At 41.3% G+C, this 17,922-nt stretch overlaps 1 protein-coding gene across 3 annotated transcripts in view; it reads left to right on the top strand.

Moving 5' to 3' along the window:
• Positions 1–17,788, top strand: part of POMT2 (protein O-mannosyltransferase 2) — a 32,493-nt gene extending 14,705 nt beyond the window's left edge. The window contains exons 13-22 of one of the 3 annotated variants that reach the window (XR_008966164.1): positions 670–821; positions 2,485–2,576; positions 3,605–3,681; positions 4,825–4,896; positions 5,111–5,170; positions 5,375–5,480; positions 6,364–6,504; positions 7,139–7,253; positions 7,709–8,592; positions 9,647–17,788. Coding sequence is in view for 1 of the 3 variants with exons in the window: in XM_057378735.1 (XP_057234718.1) it covers positions 670–821; positions 2,485–2,576; positions 3,605–3,681; positions 4,825–4,896; positions 5,111–5,170; positions 5,375–5,480; positions 6,364–6,504; positions 7,139–7,253; positions 7,709–7,814 (921 nt within the window). In the remaining 2 variants the exon portion in view is untranslated. Of the gene's footprint in view, positions 1–669; positions 822–2,484; positions 2,577–3,604; positions 3,682–4,824; positions 4,897–5,110; positions 5,171–5,374; positions 5,481–6,363; positions 6,505–7,138; positions 7,254–7,708 lie in introns of all 3 variants that reach the window. The other 2 variants (XR_008966163.1, XM_057378735.1) reach the window with 2 other exon arrangements.
• Positions 17,789–17,922: the final 134 nt, after the last annotated feature.

The following is a 17,922-nucleotide window of genomic DNA, read 5'->3' as shown; positions in this document are numbered from 1 at the left end:
TGGTAGATGGACATCTGCCATCCTGAAGGAAAAAACTGATGTGGTATGAAATGGCTTATCTCATATCTAAGGTCTATTTAATCTGAACACAGATAAAAAAATAATTTAAACTTTTATTGTCMGTGTAGTTTTGGCAGCATTCAACTCCAGAAATGACAAACTGAGCAACCTTGAAGTCGCTCTGACAAGTATTATTTTATGTATTTGGCCTTGTCACATAGACAAGTGTTTCTTTGACAGAATGATGAYAGAATTTTGAATCATGAAGATGAAATCTGCTTTAAGGGCTGAATTTCTAAACACAAAGATCTGTTGCCTAAGCCCCTTTTGTGCAGCAGCCAAGTTACCCCTGTTTATGCTGTAACTCTGAGCTACAGTCAAGAATGAATTGAAAGCAAACAAAATTAAGGTTGGCAAGATAGAGATGTATTTTAGAGTGGTTGCTTTTGTCTAGAATGATGTCTTCCTCACGGGGAATCTCTTCTGTGAAGTGTGAGTGCCTAGTTAGAAACTAGTGGGCTAGTTTGTTTGGCTTTGCCACCATTAGAGTTTCGGAATTTCCTATTAGCAGTGCTCCAGTTCTGTATGTCTTCTAGTTTGGGCATTCTTTTGTTTCTTTTTTTCTGTTTTTGTGATGTTTTTCCCTCCGATGGTATGTTTACRTGATAGAATGGAACAGGAGACTCCAATGACTTCTGGAGGATTGAAGTGGTGGGCAGAAGGACTGGGAAGCTCATCAAAGTGCTACGGAGTCAGGTCCGGCTAACCCATGTGGCCACAGGGTGTATATTGGGCTCTTCTGGGAAGACTCTGCCAAAATGGTAAATGGTTTGTAATCCCCATCTACTGCTGCAAGGCGTTGAGCTGACATGTTCCTTTGCTCGATGGTACTTTTAGACTAAGCAATTAACCACATTTCCTCTGTTTCTTTGAAAGAAAAAAGTGCAACTAGCAGGTACTGAAAATACGACCGGGGGAAGATCTGGATTAGGGTTATGCTCTGTTACAGTGAAGCTATATGGCTCTGAAAATAATATCCTGTACTAAGAGATCCAAGAGTGGCATGGACGTAGATCTTGTCATCTGATAAGTCCAGGAGGGGATGACAGACATGTTTTTAAAATCACATTTTATGCTTGGGGTTCACAGAAATCGCTAGAAACTGGGGCAGTTCATGCTCTTTTGTACCATAATTTTCAAAATTGCTTTTTATTGAAATTAATTTACCTTGTGATTAGAAGACCTTCTGCCATTTTTGCATGCAGCATCTGAAGAGAGGCAGTGGTTACAAGCTGCTATTAGCAGGGGTTGGGATTTTCTATGTCCTTGAATTATATATTTTCCTCATTAAAATAAGGCATATGCTGACACATCCAGATGGTGCTCTGCTTGTAAAGCTGCACCGTGTGGGATGGTGACATGGATCCTGAAGCAGAGGCTGTGCATTCATGTTGCAGCTGTTTTGAGAGCTGCCTCCCTTACTGCTACCTTAAGTTTCTCCTTACTGTGTTGTGTTAAAACCAGATTCTAAGGAATCCTGTGGATACTGAATCATAGTGAGAGCAGGTAGGTACCTCTGACAACTGCCTGGCCAGGAGTGCAAATGCCACTTAGATGCCACTGTAAAACTGGGCTCATGGCTAAATAATCAGATTGGTTGGGAAAAAAAAAAGCCAGACTCCATCATGAGCATTAAAAAAAGGTTGTGAGTTGTTTGTTTTTTCCCTACTAACAACGTGCTATGTGAATGGAAGTTTTTGCCACAAAATACTGATGATAATAAGAGCTGAAGRGAAAAAAAAATTTGTTAACTACAAATAAGGATGGTTAGAGTGTATTGGATTTTTATATTTTTTTTAATTTAAAGGGTAGTAATCACTGTTCTTCAAAGAATTAAGTGGTAATTAGTTACTGGATTACTTAATAAGTGAAATTTGCTAAGTGGTGATTGATAGAAAATTCCTTATTAATCTGTCATATTACTGCCAGATTTGATGCACTTTCTTCCAAAGTCTTTGATGGGGCTTGCTAGACATAGGGTGACAGACTAAAGAGCAGTTATTGGTATCCTCTAAGGTAATTCTTTTGTTTCTGTAATGCAGTTGTTCTAGGTGTGGTTTGACTTAAATTAGCAATGGTGATTTTCTTCTGGAGGGACAATAAGGGTTGAATTAAAGTAGTTTCTAGTTGGCATGGTGCATAATTTTCAAAAATCCCACTGTTTATGTATGGATCTAGGTTTTTTTAGGTATCCARAGTGAAATGTGGTTAAAATATTCTGTACAATTTTGATGTGGAGTGCCTTGCTTATCKGTTTTGGCTTCTACATGGTTCTGAGAGCATGTAAGAATGCAGCTGCTGAGGCTGTGTGATAGTGGTAGAGGCTATGGAGAAGTATAAAGTGTAATAGGAAAAATTCAGGCATGAAATGGAAATACTGAGTGTTCCTGTGGGATGCTGGTTAATTGTTCTGCTGATCCTTAGGGGTTGGGAACAAGTGGAAGTCACCTGTACACCATACCTGAAGGAGACTCCCAATTCCCTCTGGAACTTTGAAGATCATATTAACCCTAAATGTAAGTAATTTATTCTCTTTTCCTTTGAGAGTGCATCTTGGCTCACTGTTAAAGGAAGGGATGGGCTGTCAGATGGCAGGAACTGGCATTCTGCATTTGAAATGTAGAATGTGTTCTTTCCCAGCTTAAGTGCAAACTTGCTGAACTTGAGCTCATGCAGAGGTGCAGAGCCCTTTTCTGTTTCACTGTTTGTACTGGAAGCTGGTGATACTGCTTGAAGTGTAGTGGAAGTATAAAGACTTTTAAAGGATTTTAAGATATTCATGGGTTACAAAGTAGGAAGCACTCCAGTATAGGCTTTTATTTCTAACATTGTTTAATTGGGAATTACTGTCATTGATATGAGTATGTCATGTATATTTCCGTGATTTTTAAGAAAAGCTAGGATCCACTCTGTTCTGGTGTACTTTGCAGTACCATCAAGAAATGAATAGTGTGTGACAGAGATCTAAGTTTGCCAGTAATGACAGATGGGCCTTGCAGCCTCATCCAGGAGTTACATATGCTTCACAGTCTCATCTGGCCCGGGTTGTTCAACACAATTTTCATCCCATGAATTGCGGGTAACTTGGGCTGAGTTCTGGGTTATTAAAGCACTTACTGTTCTTCCTTCTTGACAACTGTATGCAAACCAAAGAAGAGAAATCCTGGGCTTAGACTTTCCTTTTCTCTTGTAATGCATTTTTCATTCCCACACTTAGGGCTCATTTACAGATAAAGAGCCGCCTATGAAAAGTACATCTCTAATTTCAGACAGAAATACAAATCATTTATTTAATAGACTTTTATCTATTTCTGTTGCTCCTGGAAGGAAAGGAGGAAATTTAGGACTAAATCAGTTGCAAAATTCACTGGAGGATACTTTTGACTGCAAGCCATTGTGTTTAGAATATGAATGAATTGCCTAGAGAATTAAAAGTTCTGGAAGCAGATTTGTTGTAGGAGGAGGGAGTTTAGTTTATTATGAAAGAGGCAAATAAAAGTAAACCATGCAAACCTCTAATCTATTTTTCTCTCTTTCTCTGAAGTGCCCAATATCAGCCTGGATGTTTTGAAGCCTTCTTTTGCAGAAATTCTGCTAGAATCCCACATGGTTATGATCCGGGTAAGATATCGTTAATTCTAGATTATAATTTTCTCCCTTCTCTCTCTTCATCAAAAAGAGATAGCACTTCCTGAGAGATCTGGGTGACGGCTGCAAGCTAGGGCAAAATTTACATGCCTGAGCAACCTACATGAATTTATACTTAGAAAAAAGTATGATCTTGGAGCTCAATCTTTCAAATCCAAGTTTGGAAGCCTTGGACTTAATGTCTGGCTTTGCTGTTGGTGTGATCTAGCTACTGCCTAGTTATGTAATGTTTTCCCTACCTTCTTACAAGGTTTTAAAGTAAAATTAGTATTTGAGAAGCAGGAGGATATTACTGTGGTGAAAATCAGGAAACTTAGTTAAACAGACACTTAGAAGAACGGTAAGTGTTTGGATTGAAAAAGGCAAACTTCCGATTTTTTTCAAGTTCATGAAGGAGCTGTGATTTCTGGTTTCCTTTTTATCTCTGAATATATACTAAAAGAAGAAAAAAGAGCACATTTAATATTTGCGAGACTGCTCTTGCGGGCTTTTCCCRTGATTGTTTTTTGTGCTCTTGGCCACAGCCTTTCTGCTTCCAGCTCCTCAACCCTTCATCTGAAGAAGGGGAAGTTACTATTTTGAGGAAGGCATCTAGGGTTTTCTTTGCTACTGTTTGCAAAGCTCTTCTCAGATTTTTAAGAGAAAAAAGGTAATCAAGCACATTATTGTTAGTGCTTGTGAAGTGTTATTGTAAAGTGTTTCCATGGCAATCAGTGATAATGCTGTCTCAGGTAAGGAAGCACCTGCATGAGTTTCCATGGAAATAATCTTTAAGGCTTTTTTTTCATAGTGGAGGGAAACCTGTCACAGTAGTCTCTTAATGAACAAAGCTCTTGCTTATGCAACATATGTCCTCAGTGACAGAAAAGCTGGAGAAGAGAAATGAGAGAATACTGCTTTTTATGCTGCCCAAAACCCATTTTCGCTTGCACAGTAGCATTAAAACATTCATAGTCCTCATTGTGACCATTGTGGAAGATGATTTGTTTATGTAGGTTAAAAAAGAGTTTTCACTCAGGAAGAATATTGATGTATGTTTGTGTACACAGACATTTCTGGGTAGACATTGCAGCATAACTGCCTGCTCATTCAAATTTTATGTTGACTTATCTGTAGGGAAACAGCGGCCTCAAACCAAAGGACAATGAAGTTACATCCAAACCTTGGCACTGGCCCATCAACTACCAGGTATATTGATCAATCCATCTTCCTTTCTCTTTTCAAGTGCTTTTGCAGTGCCTTTTGCGGCGCAGCACCTCGTGACTGCATTGAAGATGCTGTCCGCTTTATTTTGTAGCACCTGAGATGCATGGATGAGAATATGTCTCACCTTAGGCACTGTGCAAAATACAAACTGGACTGATGAATATCTGTTTTTCTCTCTTCTAATCTCTTTCCTCAGGGACTGCGTTTTTCTGGTGTCAATGAGACAGATTATCGGGTTTATTTGCTCGGAAACCCGGTAAGCTGGAGTGGGAGGTTCCAAACCAGTGTCATCAGCAAATTCTGGTTTAGTTTCGCTTCTGCCAGTGACAGTGTTTCTTTTCCTTCTCCTTTTGAACTGTCTCTCTTATTGTACTGTAAATGTTTGCATGTAACTTTCCATTTCTGCTCTTATCCACATATCCAGCATAAAGTTCCAGATCCTTCTTWTTCTCTTGTGTAGGTGATTTGGTGGCTAAATCTAGTCACCATTGGGTTATATCTTCAGATAACAGTTTGCACTGCAGTGGCACTGAAGAGAGGTGTGCAACTGACATCTGAACTCAAAGGTGAGGTCAGTCTTCCTTTTTATAAACGCCTTTTGCAGGCACTTTAAAAGTGTGTGGATGACAGGACTTTTTGTGTCAAGGGTGGGAAACCACTGAACTTGGTTTATCAAGCGGTGTCCACAAGGAAAAGAGTGGGAACTTTGTATCTGTAGTTWAATAGTGAACACCACAGATCTTCAACAAAAATAGTCCCTGGCTACCTGCATTGGCTACAAGGGATACAGGCCATTTAATCAATGTCCTGCTGTCAAGCTCTGCATGTGCTCTGTACTCAGTAGTACACACAGTGTTTGAAGACAAGAAATGTTTTCTGATATTTATGCAAAGCAAATGACAAATACAAGAGATAAAATGATCCTTTATTATGTTCATTGCCAAGGAACTTTTCACAAGTTCCAATTAGTCATTCTTTGTTCATTCCAGTTTACATCAATGGTTCTATCATTTTGTAGATCTCCTTGTTAGAAGTGAATTCTAAAATGTGATGGGAAGCTACTCAATTATAGAATAAGTTATTGGCTAAGCTGTGTAGAGACATTCATTGCAGAGAGAATGAAAACCATCAGAAACTGGAATCACCTGATTAGTCTGATCCACACCCTGAGAAACTGCACATTTGGTCTCAGCATAGAGCATGGTCAACCCCCTGCCATACTTAGAGACTTAAGTTTTAGTATATCTTTTCTGATAACTGCTCTTCAGAGGAGTGCTTGTATCTTTGTAAAGAATGCATCTAGGTTATTGCAGAGGCTGGAAGCAATTCCAGATCAAAACATGTCTTCCTGCAAAGAACATTGCTGTTGAGTTTACATAGTGTGTTATGATTTGCAAATAGGAACTGTAGCTGTGTTTCTCTGCTGAAGTCTGTTTCTTTGTGTTCCAGAACTGTCCAGAGTTGTGCTTCATGGTGGAGGGCAGATTACCCTGGGCTGGCTCCTTCATTACCTCCCTTTTTTTATGATGGGACGAGTTCTCTACTTCCACCACTACTTTCCTGCCATGCTTTTTTCCAGCATGTTGACAGGTAAATACTAGAGTCTTGGAGAAGACAAGGTAGGTAAACAGGTGGTATTCTGTTAAATTTAATGTTTCCAGACTAAAAAATGTATTTTTGTAKGCTTTCTGCTGGCTTGTGCAAAGGACTTGAAAGCACTGACTTACTCAAAATGTTTTTCACAATGTAGTGAAAAACATTTGCAGTGCCAAAATTACCTTTTTTATTTTTTTGTTCATTATCACCCTGTAGAGACAGTCATGTCTAGTGCTTAGGGCATTTAAATTTAGCAATGGGATTCCTAGTCTGTGCAATTTCACTGTTCTTAAATATTTTTTTATAAAAGTTACTTCCCTTCGTTTGCTGCCCCCGCTTTTCTGTCCTGTCTGTAATTTGGCCTTGGTAGTTTTTTCTGTGATTTTATACCAACTTTGTTAGCATCTGGGGCCCAGATCTCTTTGGCATTTCATTCAAATGGAAAGGTAGGATGAAAAGAACCTTCTGCCAATACAAGACAATCTTCAGACAATGGTTCTGAAGGTTATGAAGGTAAATGAATTTAAAAATTGACATGGTCTTCTAGTGTTAGCAGAGTTTCATCAGGCTAGTCAGTGAACATAGCAGCTCTGTTCTTCTCCTAACTTCTGYCTCTTCGTTCTCCTAGGAATCACCTGGGATGCACTATTGAAGTTCTGTGCTGGGTTCTTGTCACCCAGCACTRCAGCTAGAAAAGTATATGGAGGTGGATTCCTGACACTGGTTCTGCTCATCCTGTACAGGTGAGTGCTAAAAGCTGAACTTTTCATGAATGTGTGACAGTCGCYAATTCTCTCTTCATGCTGAATTTGTCAGACATGCTCGAGCCCAATCCTAACCCCTCAAGTGTGATTAGATTCACCATCTGTATACCAGTAATGCATTATAGAACATCTTTCCATTGCAGGGAATCTTTATTTTGTTGCCACACACATTGTGAACACTCTCTTCTCCTGATTCTAATCCCAATGATGGTGTCATATTCCTCAAATACAGGCAAATTTTCCGTTGTTGTAGGTTTTATCAGATTCTAAGAGAAAATACCACAAAACTGTGTGCTATGTATATGTTGTGTTCAGAGATTAAAAGGTCCCCAGTGGAGCTTAGAGCAGCCCAAAGACAAAGGTCCAGTAGGCTGCAAACTTCTTGAGACARAAAACTGCATGGTGTTTAATGGGCATTTGGTTTCTTTCCACAGCTTCTACCTCTTCCATCCACTGTCCTATGGAATGATAGGACCCATGGCCTCCGACCCCAGCAGCCCCATGGCAGGGCTCCGGTGGATGGACTCCTGGGAGTTCTAGAGCAAAGGAAACCTGGGAACAGTGGATCAGAAGCACGAGATCTGCTGCATGTCAGGCTGATTCTGGTGCTTTGAAGATATGTGACTGTAAAATGCCCTCTCCGGAGAGCTCTGGGTATAGTAACCCTGTTGCTTTGGCATTTGTTTGCACTGCCTGCATTGGAAGATGCAGAGGATGAGAAGATCCCCTTAAATTAAGACTCATGTCCTGAATCCATAGGTTATATTAATGGACTACTGGCTGACTAAAGGCCAATTCTTTGAAACAGAATGGGCAAGTCAAAGAGCAGGGGCATTCCAGCAGCCAGACCAGTACAAGTTGGAGGCTGTTTGTGGTTGCATGTACACTCTGTGTGAGTGTGTCTTCCTTCTTGTAATCTAAGCACCACTTTAGTTTGAAGTGCTATAGGACTTCTATCATGAATAATGACCTTTACTTTGGTGAAGTTTTTGAAAGCTTACTGTAAGTATCTGGGGACCTTCATTGTACCTGCCTTGGGTGTCTGAAGGTTTTTTTTGTTCTGACCCTGAATTTTTAAAATTTCACTAATAGGGGTCTGTTTGAAATCACCTGAGCCATTGTGCCTTACCTGTCTCCCAGGTCCTCTGCAGAGGTGGAAATTTTTTGTCCCTRTATATTGCCTTGCTTTCTGGTCACYTTTAATCATTTGTAACACTCACCTAGCAGGCCTGTTTCCAGAGCCAGACTGTTCCAGCTCTTTGTACYGTCTTTCCAGTTCCATCTGAAACTGCCGAAGAAATTACAGTGGAAATGGCAGGTGAATTATTTTCAGCCCCAGTATGCTGTGGAGACCAGCATGGGGGTGTAGTAGAGACTGAAATGATAGCTTGGAAATCTTACAGACAGCTGTCACTCAGCTTTTGTTCCCAGCTATTTCAGTGCCAGTGYCTGTGCTTTTAGGGGAAGGCTACGTCTCAATGAATGTGGCATCTGCAAAACAGGCTGCTGGTGCCAAAATATCTGCTCAGTGTTTTCCTGTGCTGAACAAGTTCCTTCTCATACACTGATGAACATCAAATTACTGTATTGAAGGAAATGTGAGACCAGACAGAAATTCTTTGTCTGTGAAGTGTCAAGAGCCATTGGATGTTGAATTCACCCCTTCCACAAAGCGGAATTAGATTTATCAGGTGCCTTCATCCCGTGTTAGGCCASTTTTTCTAGATTTTCCTTTTATTCTATTTCGTACTATTCATCTAGTTTCAATTTCTTGTCACAGTTCAAGTTGCTACCTTGTAGCATCCAACATGAATGACACTTAAATCCTAGTTGTGTTCCCATCGCAAGAAGTATTATTTGAAAAACTCTTGTGTATGTTTCAATGAACTCATGAATTTTATTTCTGAGTTCTTGCTTTGCTTCACAGCCTTGCATCAAAATTACAGGTAGAGGGAGCGCAGCAGGTGGGTGTGTCTGCCTTTAAGCATGGATTGTACATTTATTTCTTTACCAGATCTTGGATTCTAATGTATTTCTTAACACAAAGAAGGGCTGCATTAGCATAGTTGTTCTGGGGGGGGGGGGGGAACTACACTCCAGTCAGGCTTGCTTTCATTCCTTTTTGGTAAAGAACATAACATTGTTCAGTAAGGCAGCTGCTTGCTTTTGTAAGGCTCTTGCTTAGATGTCACATCTCTCCAGAAGAAGTCTCTCCTATAGATGTGACTCCTATAGATACTAACTCAGATGGGATGGACCCATGCTTTTGATTCTAAAGGTTTGAGTTAATCATCTGCTGCTTATGTGTGGTGGGAAGTCATTGTGTTAATTAGCTGCTGGGTTTTATGGTTCTTTTCCATTTGTTATTGCAGGAAGTGCTCCTACCTGCATGAGCCAGAGGTTCACAGAGGTGATATACAGGCTAGAAGGATGTGGGAGAAGGCTGCAAACTTCTTCAGAACCTGCCAGATCTGACAGCAGCAGCAAATTGTTAACTGTTGGCAATGTGGAAGGCAGACAGTGCAGTGCTGCCTTGTAGAAATGTGATTCAGCACCTTCTGCTCTTGGTGAGATTATTGACATAATACATTGCTATCCTCAATATGAGCTTTCTCTAAGATAGCCCCATTGTTATGGGGAGGATTTGCCAGAAGATCTGATAAAAGCTGTGATTTGAAGTGCAGAGTTTTGTCCAGCACATACAATTACACACTTCCCCTTAGCATTAACAACAGAAAAAAAATGAAGAAACTTGGGAATATTTCGGAATTACAATTTCTAATACTATTTTTTTTATYGGATTAATGAGAATACAAAAATTGAATAACCTTGGTTTCTTCTGTTACTATGAAGGGGACAGTTTTGTAGGAGTTACCTGAGAAACATGAACCAGTCTGTTCCTTGGCTGGAGTCCCTCCAACATTTATTATTAATGATCTTTTGGATGTGGATTAGCAGCTGAGTGCTGAAGGTGGCAAATGTCATTCTCCCATCCCACCTAACTATATACAAGTCCAGCTTGTTTCAATACAGACAAAAGGTTTATTTTTCTTTAGGACCATGCCTTCCGAAATTTTCTTGATGACATCTGATTGAGATTGGGACTAACCTATTTTTTAGGTTGGGTGTGCTGGTAAGCGGATGGAGGCATGCAGTGAAAAAACCCTAGCTAGTCCACAAGAGGGAGCAATTTCCAGCAGCATTTTTATTTTTGATCTGGAGTTAAAAGGATTGAAAGGTCTGCTTTGAAGACTAGAGGGCAGACATTTCCTCTGCACCCTCTGGACTCCAAGGGTTGGATTTTCAAGTAAGTGTAAGTTGATGCAGCTCTCTCTTCTTTAAGGAGAAAAACACTGAAAAGTTATTTTAGTTAAAATTTTACCTTCAGYATTCACTTCTTAAAGCAAAATTCGTCACGCCATGGCTGAAACATAATAGTAACTGATATTTTATTAGACAGATAAAATACAATAATTTGGATTTCCTTCCTGACTCTGTCTTGAAATATCTGAGTGGTACAGCCATGAGGCAATGGGCGCAAAGCACTCTTCGCTGTCAGGATGGAATTTGGGCTGCTTTGGTTCAGTTTTTCAAGTTGTGCTTGTGGAATGAGTTCAGGTTCATTTTGTGAATTGCTCATTAGTCTTTTTTTCTGGTCATGTGGAAAATACTAACAGTGCTTTCTGAGGCCAGAAGGTGCTCTTCTCTGGAGCAGCTGCTCTCTTTGAACCTTGCTTGACAGGGCTCCTTTTATCACTGACAGAATATTTCAYCTAACTGTATCCATGGATTCAAATCACAAAAAGCCGCAGGCTGCCATGTTCCCTGCTTCAGATTCTTTTTTGTGTGTAAACTCTATTTTCAAAACTTCAGTCTCTGAAGGATAGGCCTCTAGGCTCATCTAGCTTTATCCTAGGCAATCCATCCATCTTAAAAGGTTTCTGTTAACAGTCGCTTCAGGACATCGATACACACACATTTATTCCAGCAGCAGGGACTGGCCTATTTCCAGGAACTGGACTACTCATGCTGTGAGACACAGATGTGAGGAGGATTTGAATGGAAATTTCTGTGCCAAGGTTGCCCTTGGTCCAGGTGAAGGACTTTGTGTCATCATTGTTTGCCATCATTGTTCGCAGCCCTGGGAGTGTGAAAGCCACCACTATTCTCTAGTGTGTACAGAGTTTTCTTTTTGCATCCTGATTGGAAAGGCTGATTGATGCACAAAGGGCATTGACAGGATATACTTTTTTATCTTCCTCCTTCCTTCTGGTTCTTGAAGTATGCCCAAAGTATAGAACACATCTTTGCCTCCTCTAGTTTTTGGGCTATGCATCCATTTCATACTGAATAAGGGGTAGGACAAGCCGTCTTGTAGTAGCCTGAGTGGATGAATACCTGCCCCATGTACTGAGAGAAAACAGAACCTTGTTGTGGAAAGGTAAACAAATGATGTGTTACTTGATAGTTCCCTTCTGCCCCTCCTGAATCCCTCTGAGAATTGTTTTGAGAGCAAAACAACAGTTCACATGGAAACACGAGGCATTTACCTGAAMTTCTCTATTGCCACACTTAGCAGCTTCCCTTCCATGCTGTGCCTGAGTGACCCTCTGAGTTGGCACTCTGGGCACAAGCACTGTTTCCTCCTCTCAGGATCCTGCTGGCGATGTGACAACCTCCTTAGCAGTGCCAGCCTCTGCCAGCTGGGGAATGTAGGTAAAATGTTTTCCCCCCTTTACCGCAAGTAGCCCCACATATGGGCAATGTGTCATGACAGCAAAAATGTGTGGACTGTGAAAACAACATAAGGCTCTTCCCTGCTGGGAAAGGAAGGCTGAGGATAAGAACACCACCTCCGTAACATCCTTGCTTTGGGGTGGGGCTGTGGGCTGCGAGCAGGCAGGACTGAAAATTCTCTTTCAAGTTCTAAGACCTTGGTTGTGTGGTTGCAAGTTGTTTCACTTTTTAAACTTTTTATGCTCTTTACTTGAATGTCAAGGGCTATGGTTGTCACCAGTAATACCTGTGGTGGTGACACGTTAGCATAGATACCACTCCTACTGAATTTTTAATCGWTCCTAATACTATACCAAATGAGCTTATTGTGTTTTGCAGGAGATACTGTTTAGAGCCATTCTTCAAGAACTTGCCCTGGCTAAGCAAGAGTTTGTAGCAACAGTGAGAAGGGTTTTTTTTATAATTCTGTCCTATGGCCTGAACCTTTCTTACTAGCGCTGCCTGACTGTGTGTGTGTGTGTGCATCTGTCTGTGAACTGAATGTCTTCTAACTACGGTGCAATTACTGTACCCCATGATGTGGATGGGAGAATGTTCCCTTGAGCTATAAATGTGTTTTGTACAGGTGATAATGGAAAATGAGGTAGAATTTGGAATTTAATTTTGTAATAAATACCTCTTCTTTGAAGCATTCTCTTTGTGTCTAGATCTTGGGGTGGGGTTTTTCTCCCTTTATCTCTTCCTCATAGACATGCTTGAAGTAACAACATGAACTTTAAACAGGCCCATTGGAGAATTTAATCTAAGATAGTGATGATGTACATCAGCTTTTAGTGCACAAGTGTTGCTGGACTGCAATTCTAGGAGATCAGATTATACTGCAATTCAAGCAATGTGTTGGTAAGCACAACAGGAGGTGGAACTGGTACATTTAGACAAGAATAAAGTGCTGTTTGTTGAGGCAGGTTTATTTCTCCCTGTTAAAGATGTGTTAAATTGTCAATATGTATGATGTGTCAGGGTTAATGGGTATTTTCATCAAGYTTCTGATAGGTTATCTGTGAACACTTCATTTGACAGATCAAGCACTTTATTAAGGAACCCAGCATTTTTCTGTAAGTCATTTTTATATTCAGTCCGTAGCATCCATAACACCAGACTGCTGCACAGTTTTGGACAAATGAGACCCTCGCTGTGAACTTAATGCAAGAATCTATAATAAAACTGGAATGCTGAAAAACAGCTTTATACAAAATTGTAGTAAGGGGCTGGTGTATGCTTTTCAGTATGGTGTAATAAGGGGTTGCTTGGGCTGGAACTAGGTGRGAAAAACCAAAGTACAGCCACCTTATCTGGGATTGCTCAGACCAGTGCTGGACAAGGGCCAATCAGTCTGTTTAGACATGTTCCAAGGGCTGCTGAAGCACAGCCAGGACAGCTAGAAACTGGACTGTGGCCTGTAAAGGGTGATACAATGGGCTATTAAGTGGTTACTGAAAAGCCTATTGAATTCTTGTATTGCTTCACACAGTGCAASTTGGTCTTTGCATATTGTCTGATCAGGGCTATTGTTCTCGAAGGGAGGACTGCTGATACAGAAGCTGCGCTAGCATGTAGGGAGATACCAAAAATGAAGTATTGTTTGGAAAATGCTGATAATATCTGAAATAAAACTTTGCTTCTCACTGCCCTCTAAAGGAAGAATGACTTCTTTCTGCAGGTAAGTGATCTCACGTGGGTGAACACTGGTGACTGATTCCAATTTGCCTTAGATTTGAACCTGCCAGATTTGTGGGTTTATAGAGTTCAGCCATCACCCTGTTATATGTTCCTCAACAAGAATGAGGCTTTTTTACAACCTGGTGTTTTAATACAAATTTCTTGCTTTGCCTTCAAGCTGCATCTTAATCATTTATTTTCTAACCAAATAGAAACTTCTAATGCAAGTTGCTTCCTGTGGCGCTTAATATTCCATGACCCCCTTTTCATTTTCTTTGATTTACCTATATGGTATCCCAAACTGTGCTGTGTCTCCCAACCTCAGTCTCCCCAGGTCCATATGCTGAAATCCGTCTTCACTACACCTACCTGTGCTGCCTGGTTTACATCCAGGGATTGTGGCTGTACACTTTGGAGTTGTTTGTAATACACCACCACTAACGCTGTAGCTCTGGCCCATGTAATGCATGCTCTGGAAGTAGAAAGCTGTTGCTTTTTAGAATGGGTAAGTCTGATGAGCATTATAATCGTTGCAAATTGTTTTCCATTTTCATCCTTGCAGGCATTGCTTTATCTCTATGTTGCATCCAAAGCCAGTCATCTTGCTGTCATGCAGCTGACAAAAGGTAGTATTCAGGCTTCATTCACCTGACCTATTTTTTTCACCWTGTATTTCAGGGTGAGGTGGTTCTGAAGTACCTGAGTTTCTCCACTGGCCAGAAGGGGAATCTAGATTGCTTGCCCTTTTGAAAGCATCTCTGTTGGATTAGTCACACCCTGGCAATACACCTGGACACACACCTGGACAATAACTATTACATTACAAGGTGGAGAATGAAAGCAGCTGGGAAATGGGGAGAATCAGTTGAGAATGAGAATATGAGTAAGGTGGTACATCTTGACTTGTATCAGAAACAGTGTGGCCAGCAGGACCAAGGCAATGATTGTCCCCTACTCAGCACTRGTGAAGCTGCTCCTCAAATCCTGTGTTCAGTTTTGGKGTCCCTCACTTCAAGAAACACATTGAGGTGCTGGAGCATGTCCAGAGACGGGCAACAGARSTCATGGAGGCTGTGGAGCACAAGTCTGGTGAGGAGCAGCTGAGGGAGTTGGGGTTGTTTAGCCTGGGAAAAAAACGAGGCTGAGCCTCGAGAGGCTCCCCTCTCGAGAGGGGAGACCTTASCTCTCTCTAAACTACCTGAACGGAGGCTGTAGCCAGGTGGGGGGAGGCCTCTTCTCTCACGTGACAGGATAGGAGGATATGGCCTCACGATTTGACAGGCCAGTTTAGATTGAATATTAGGAAAGATTTCTTCACTCAGAGGGTGGTCAGGCATTGGAACAGCCTGCTCAGGAAAGTGAAGGAATTACCATACCTTAAAGTGTACATAAAGCATGTAGATGCGACACTTGGGAACATGGTTTAGTAGTGAATCCAGCCAGTGCTGGGTTAGTGGTTGGACTCAATGSTCTTGGAGGTCTTTCCCAACCTTAACAATTCTTTGATTCTATGATCTCTGTTTAAGATCTATGAACTGTGTGAGAACAGCGAAACCGAGCCAGTGCAGCTAAGAAAGTAAATTTAAACAATTTGATAACTTCTAGGGAAAGTCCCACTGGAAACAAGTCTGAGGAGCAATATATAAATAAACAAGAGCTCAAGCACCAACTATTCCAGTGCAAGGCAAGGCCAGGAATAGCCAAAGAAGGCAAAGATAAGTTGAGTAAAAAGTTATTAATTAACTTCAAATACAAGAGAGAAGCATCCAGAAAGTGAGAATGCAAGCTACTAAGGGTTATGAGGGAGTCATGKTGGGGAAAAGCAAAAAAGCTGCTCCACTAAATGAAGACATAAAGAGGAGTATCAMAGTTAATGAAAAACTGTAAGGACATAGGTAGCAGGAGATGGATCAAGAATTAGATCACTACTTGGCAGAGGTGGAAAGGCATGAACTGATGGATCACTCTGAAAAGTTYTACACCTGTCTTCAAACACTTTTAGAATAAACCCACTGCTGGGTTTTCCATTATGTTTCCCTAAGCTGKTTTTTATCAGGCTAATTAATTTCTTCCTTACTGAATCTTTCTGTTTGGTCTTTTTAAATATTGCCACATTTCATACTCCCAAGTCTTCTGAAGTATCTTTGTTTTGACCATTATTTAAAAAATAAAATTAACAATATCTARGTTGGAAATACCCTCAGGCAGCTCTTGTAGGACTCAATCTATGCCTGCTGGTTTTAAATTTCTGTTGATAGCAGTTGCTGTTTAACATCCTGTTTAGTTACTAATGAATTGGAAATGCTTTATGTTGTGGCATAAGTACACCATTTTCTTCAAGATGGAACCAAAATATTTGTTCAACACTTAGACCTTTTTGATGCTGGAGTTTGCAGGTGCAAAATTCCTCATTGAACTGGAGAATTGTTTTTGACAAAGCCCCAAAACTGGAATGGCTTAGAGAGGTGAGGAGGAGAAGATCTCAAGCCAGAAGTGTCCCACAGATGGAAGGAGTAATACGTGGCGTTTGCTTTGGGACCAGATGGCTGAGTACAAAGCTGAAATATGAAAATGCTGACACAGCCCTCATATGAAGGAATGGGGCAGTAAAATACAAAATCATTRTTTTAATAGGTCATATAAAAAATGCCATTCCTGCAGACAACTGCTGTGGGTCAAATGTTTGTAAGAGATAGCCTAATCAATAGTGTCAATTTAAATTGCAAGCAGGGAGAGAACAGAGTTGAGATCAGAGAGAAGACAATCAATGACCACTTCAGARAACAGCAGTGCTTCTGAAACAACATTTCCAGGGGGGAAACTGCAGAGGAGACTCCACAATGAATAAAGCATCTTCTTACAAGCTTCCACCACGATGTTTCAGCAGCTGAAGGCTGATTCAGTCCAGAAGCATAAGGACAATTGGAGGAAGATCCCATGTGCACCATCCCTAAAAGGACAGAAACCAGGTAGCTGTGTAACACAATGCTTGCCAAGCTGCCAGGCATGTTAGCCAGAGCACCATGTTGAGCTAATGAGGCTGCAGAGCTTTTTGCTTGGGGTGCACACACCTCTATAGTTGTGTCTTGTGACCAAATTCGGCTTGTGTGTCAAGAAGACTGACATGGTTGATAGACCAAACTCAGTTTGGTACAGTGAGTCACAAAAGGCAGAGATTTCTTCTTAGAAGATCAGCCAGGTGTTGTTGCATTATCATTGTGCTGGAGAGCACAATGTCAATAACATCTGGGCTAAGGCCTGAGCATCTACAAATCCCCGACTTGGTCCAACAGCTTGGTGTGATCCCCTTTGATTTTTGTCATCCCTTCATGCCCTGTCATCTTTGGATTGTTTTCACCTGTCTATGCAAAAATTCCCTATCTGTCCACAGGATATTCAAGATAAACCTGGAAATGTCTAGCAGATGGAATTCAAAAGAAGTTTTCATTCTATTTTGCTGTTGAATCCTCCCTCTGTTCCTTCTCCCTCTGCCTATCCCTCTCCCCTTAGCCCAGATCCCTGAGGWTGGTAATGCTGCCCTGCTCTCTCCACAGTCATGCGGACAGCAAGCAATCTCTGCATTTTAATAATTTTATGGACAAGATTATTACCTCCTGCATCGCTTTTGATTCTTGTTAYGCAACCATATTTCGTGACTTGCTTTGCTACTCAGCTGTGCCGCACTGTGGCCTGAGGGGATATCTTGAGAAGACTGCTGGGGATGCTGCATGACCTGCTCCCACCTAAGGATGGGGATGGGAGTCTGGGAAAAACAACCTGTCATAATCTGTGGGTTTGAGACTGGGGACAAGAGGAAACAAAGGGGATTMAGCAAAGCCCAGGAGTCTGTATCCTAAGTGAGCAGAGAGCCTGAGGCAGTTAGATCAGAGTGTCATTATTCATGAAGACTCACAGATGTAGAATTGGAAATGAGCAGGAGTTCAAAGGGGGTTGTGGGTTTGTTGGTGCAGCAGTGGGGATGAAAACTGACTGCCACAGCAGCATATGYAAAGCAGCCATCCCTGGCCAGGCAGATGGGGCCAGGAAGGGCAGGGAGGGTTGTTCTCCAAGTGCTGTGAGCCCTGACTGCTGGGTTGGGGACTGGCAGTTGCAAGTTTATTCCTAGTTCTGTCACACTGTTTTATGAGATTGGGCAACTTTCTTTCCATGTGGGTAAACTGAGGCACTGAAC

The sequence above is a fragment of the Malurus melanocephalus genome, unplaced genomic scaffold (assembly GCF_030028575.1).
Source record: "Malurus melanocephalus ecotype Western Australia unplaced genomic scaffold, MMel_1.1 scaffold_0, whole genome shotgun sequence".
Taxonomy (NCBI): Eukaryota; Metazoa; Chordata; class Aves; order Passeriformes; family Maluridae; genus Malurus; species Malurus melanocephalus.
This window is presented reverse-complemented; position numbering and strand designations above follow the sequence as displayed.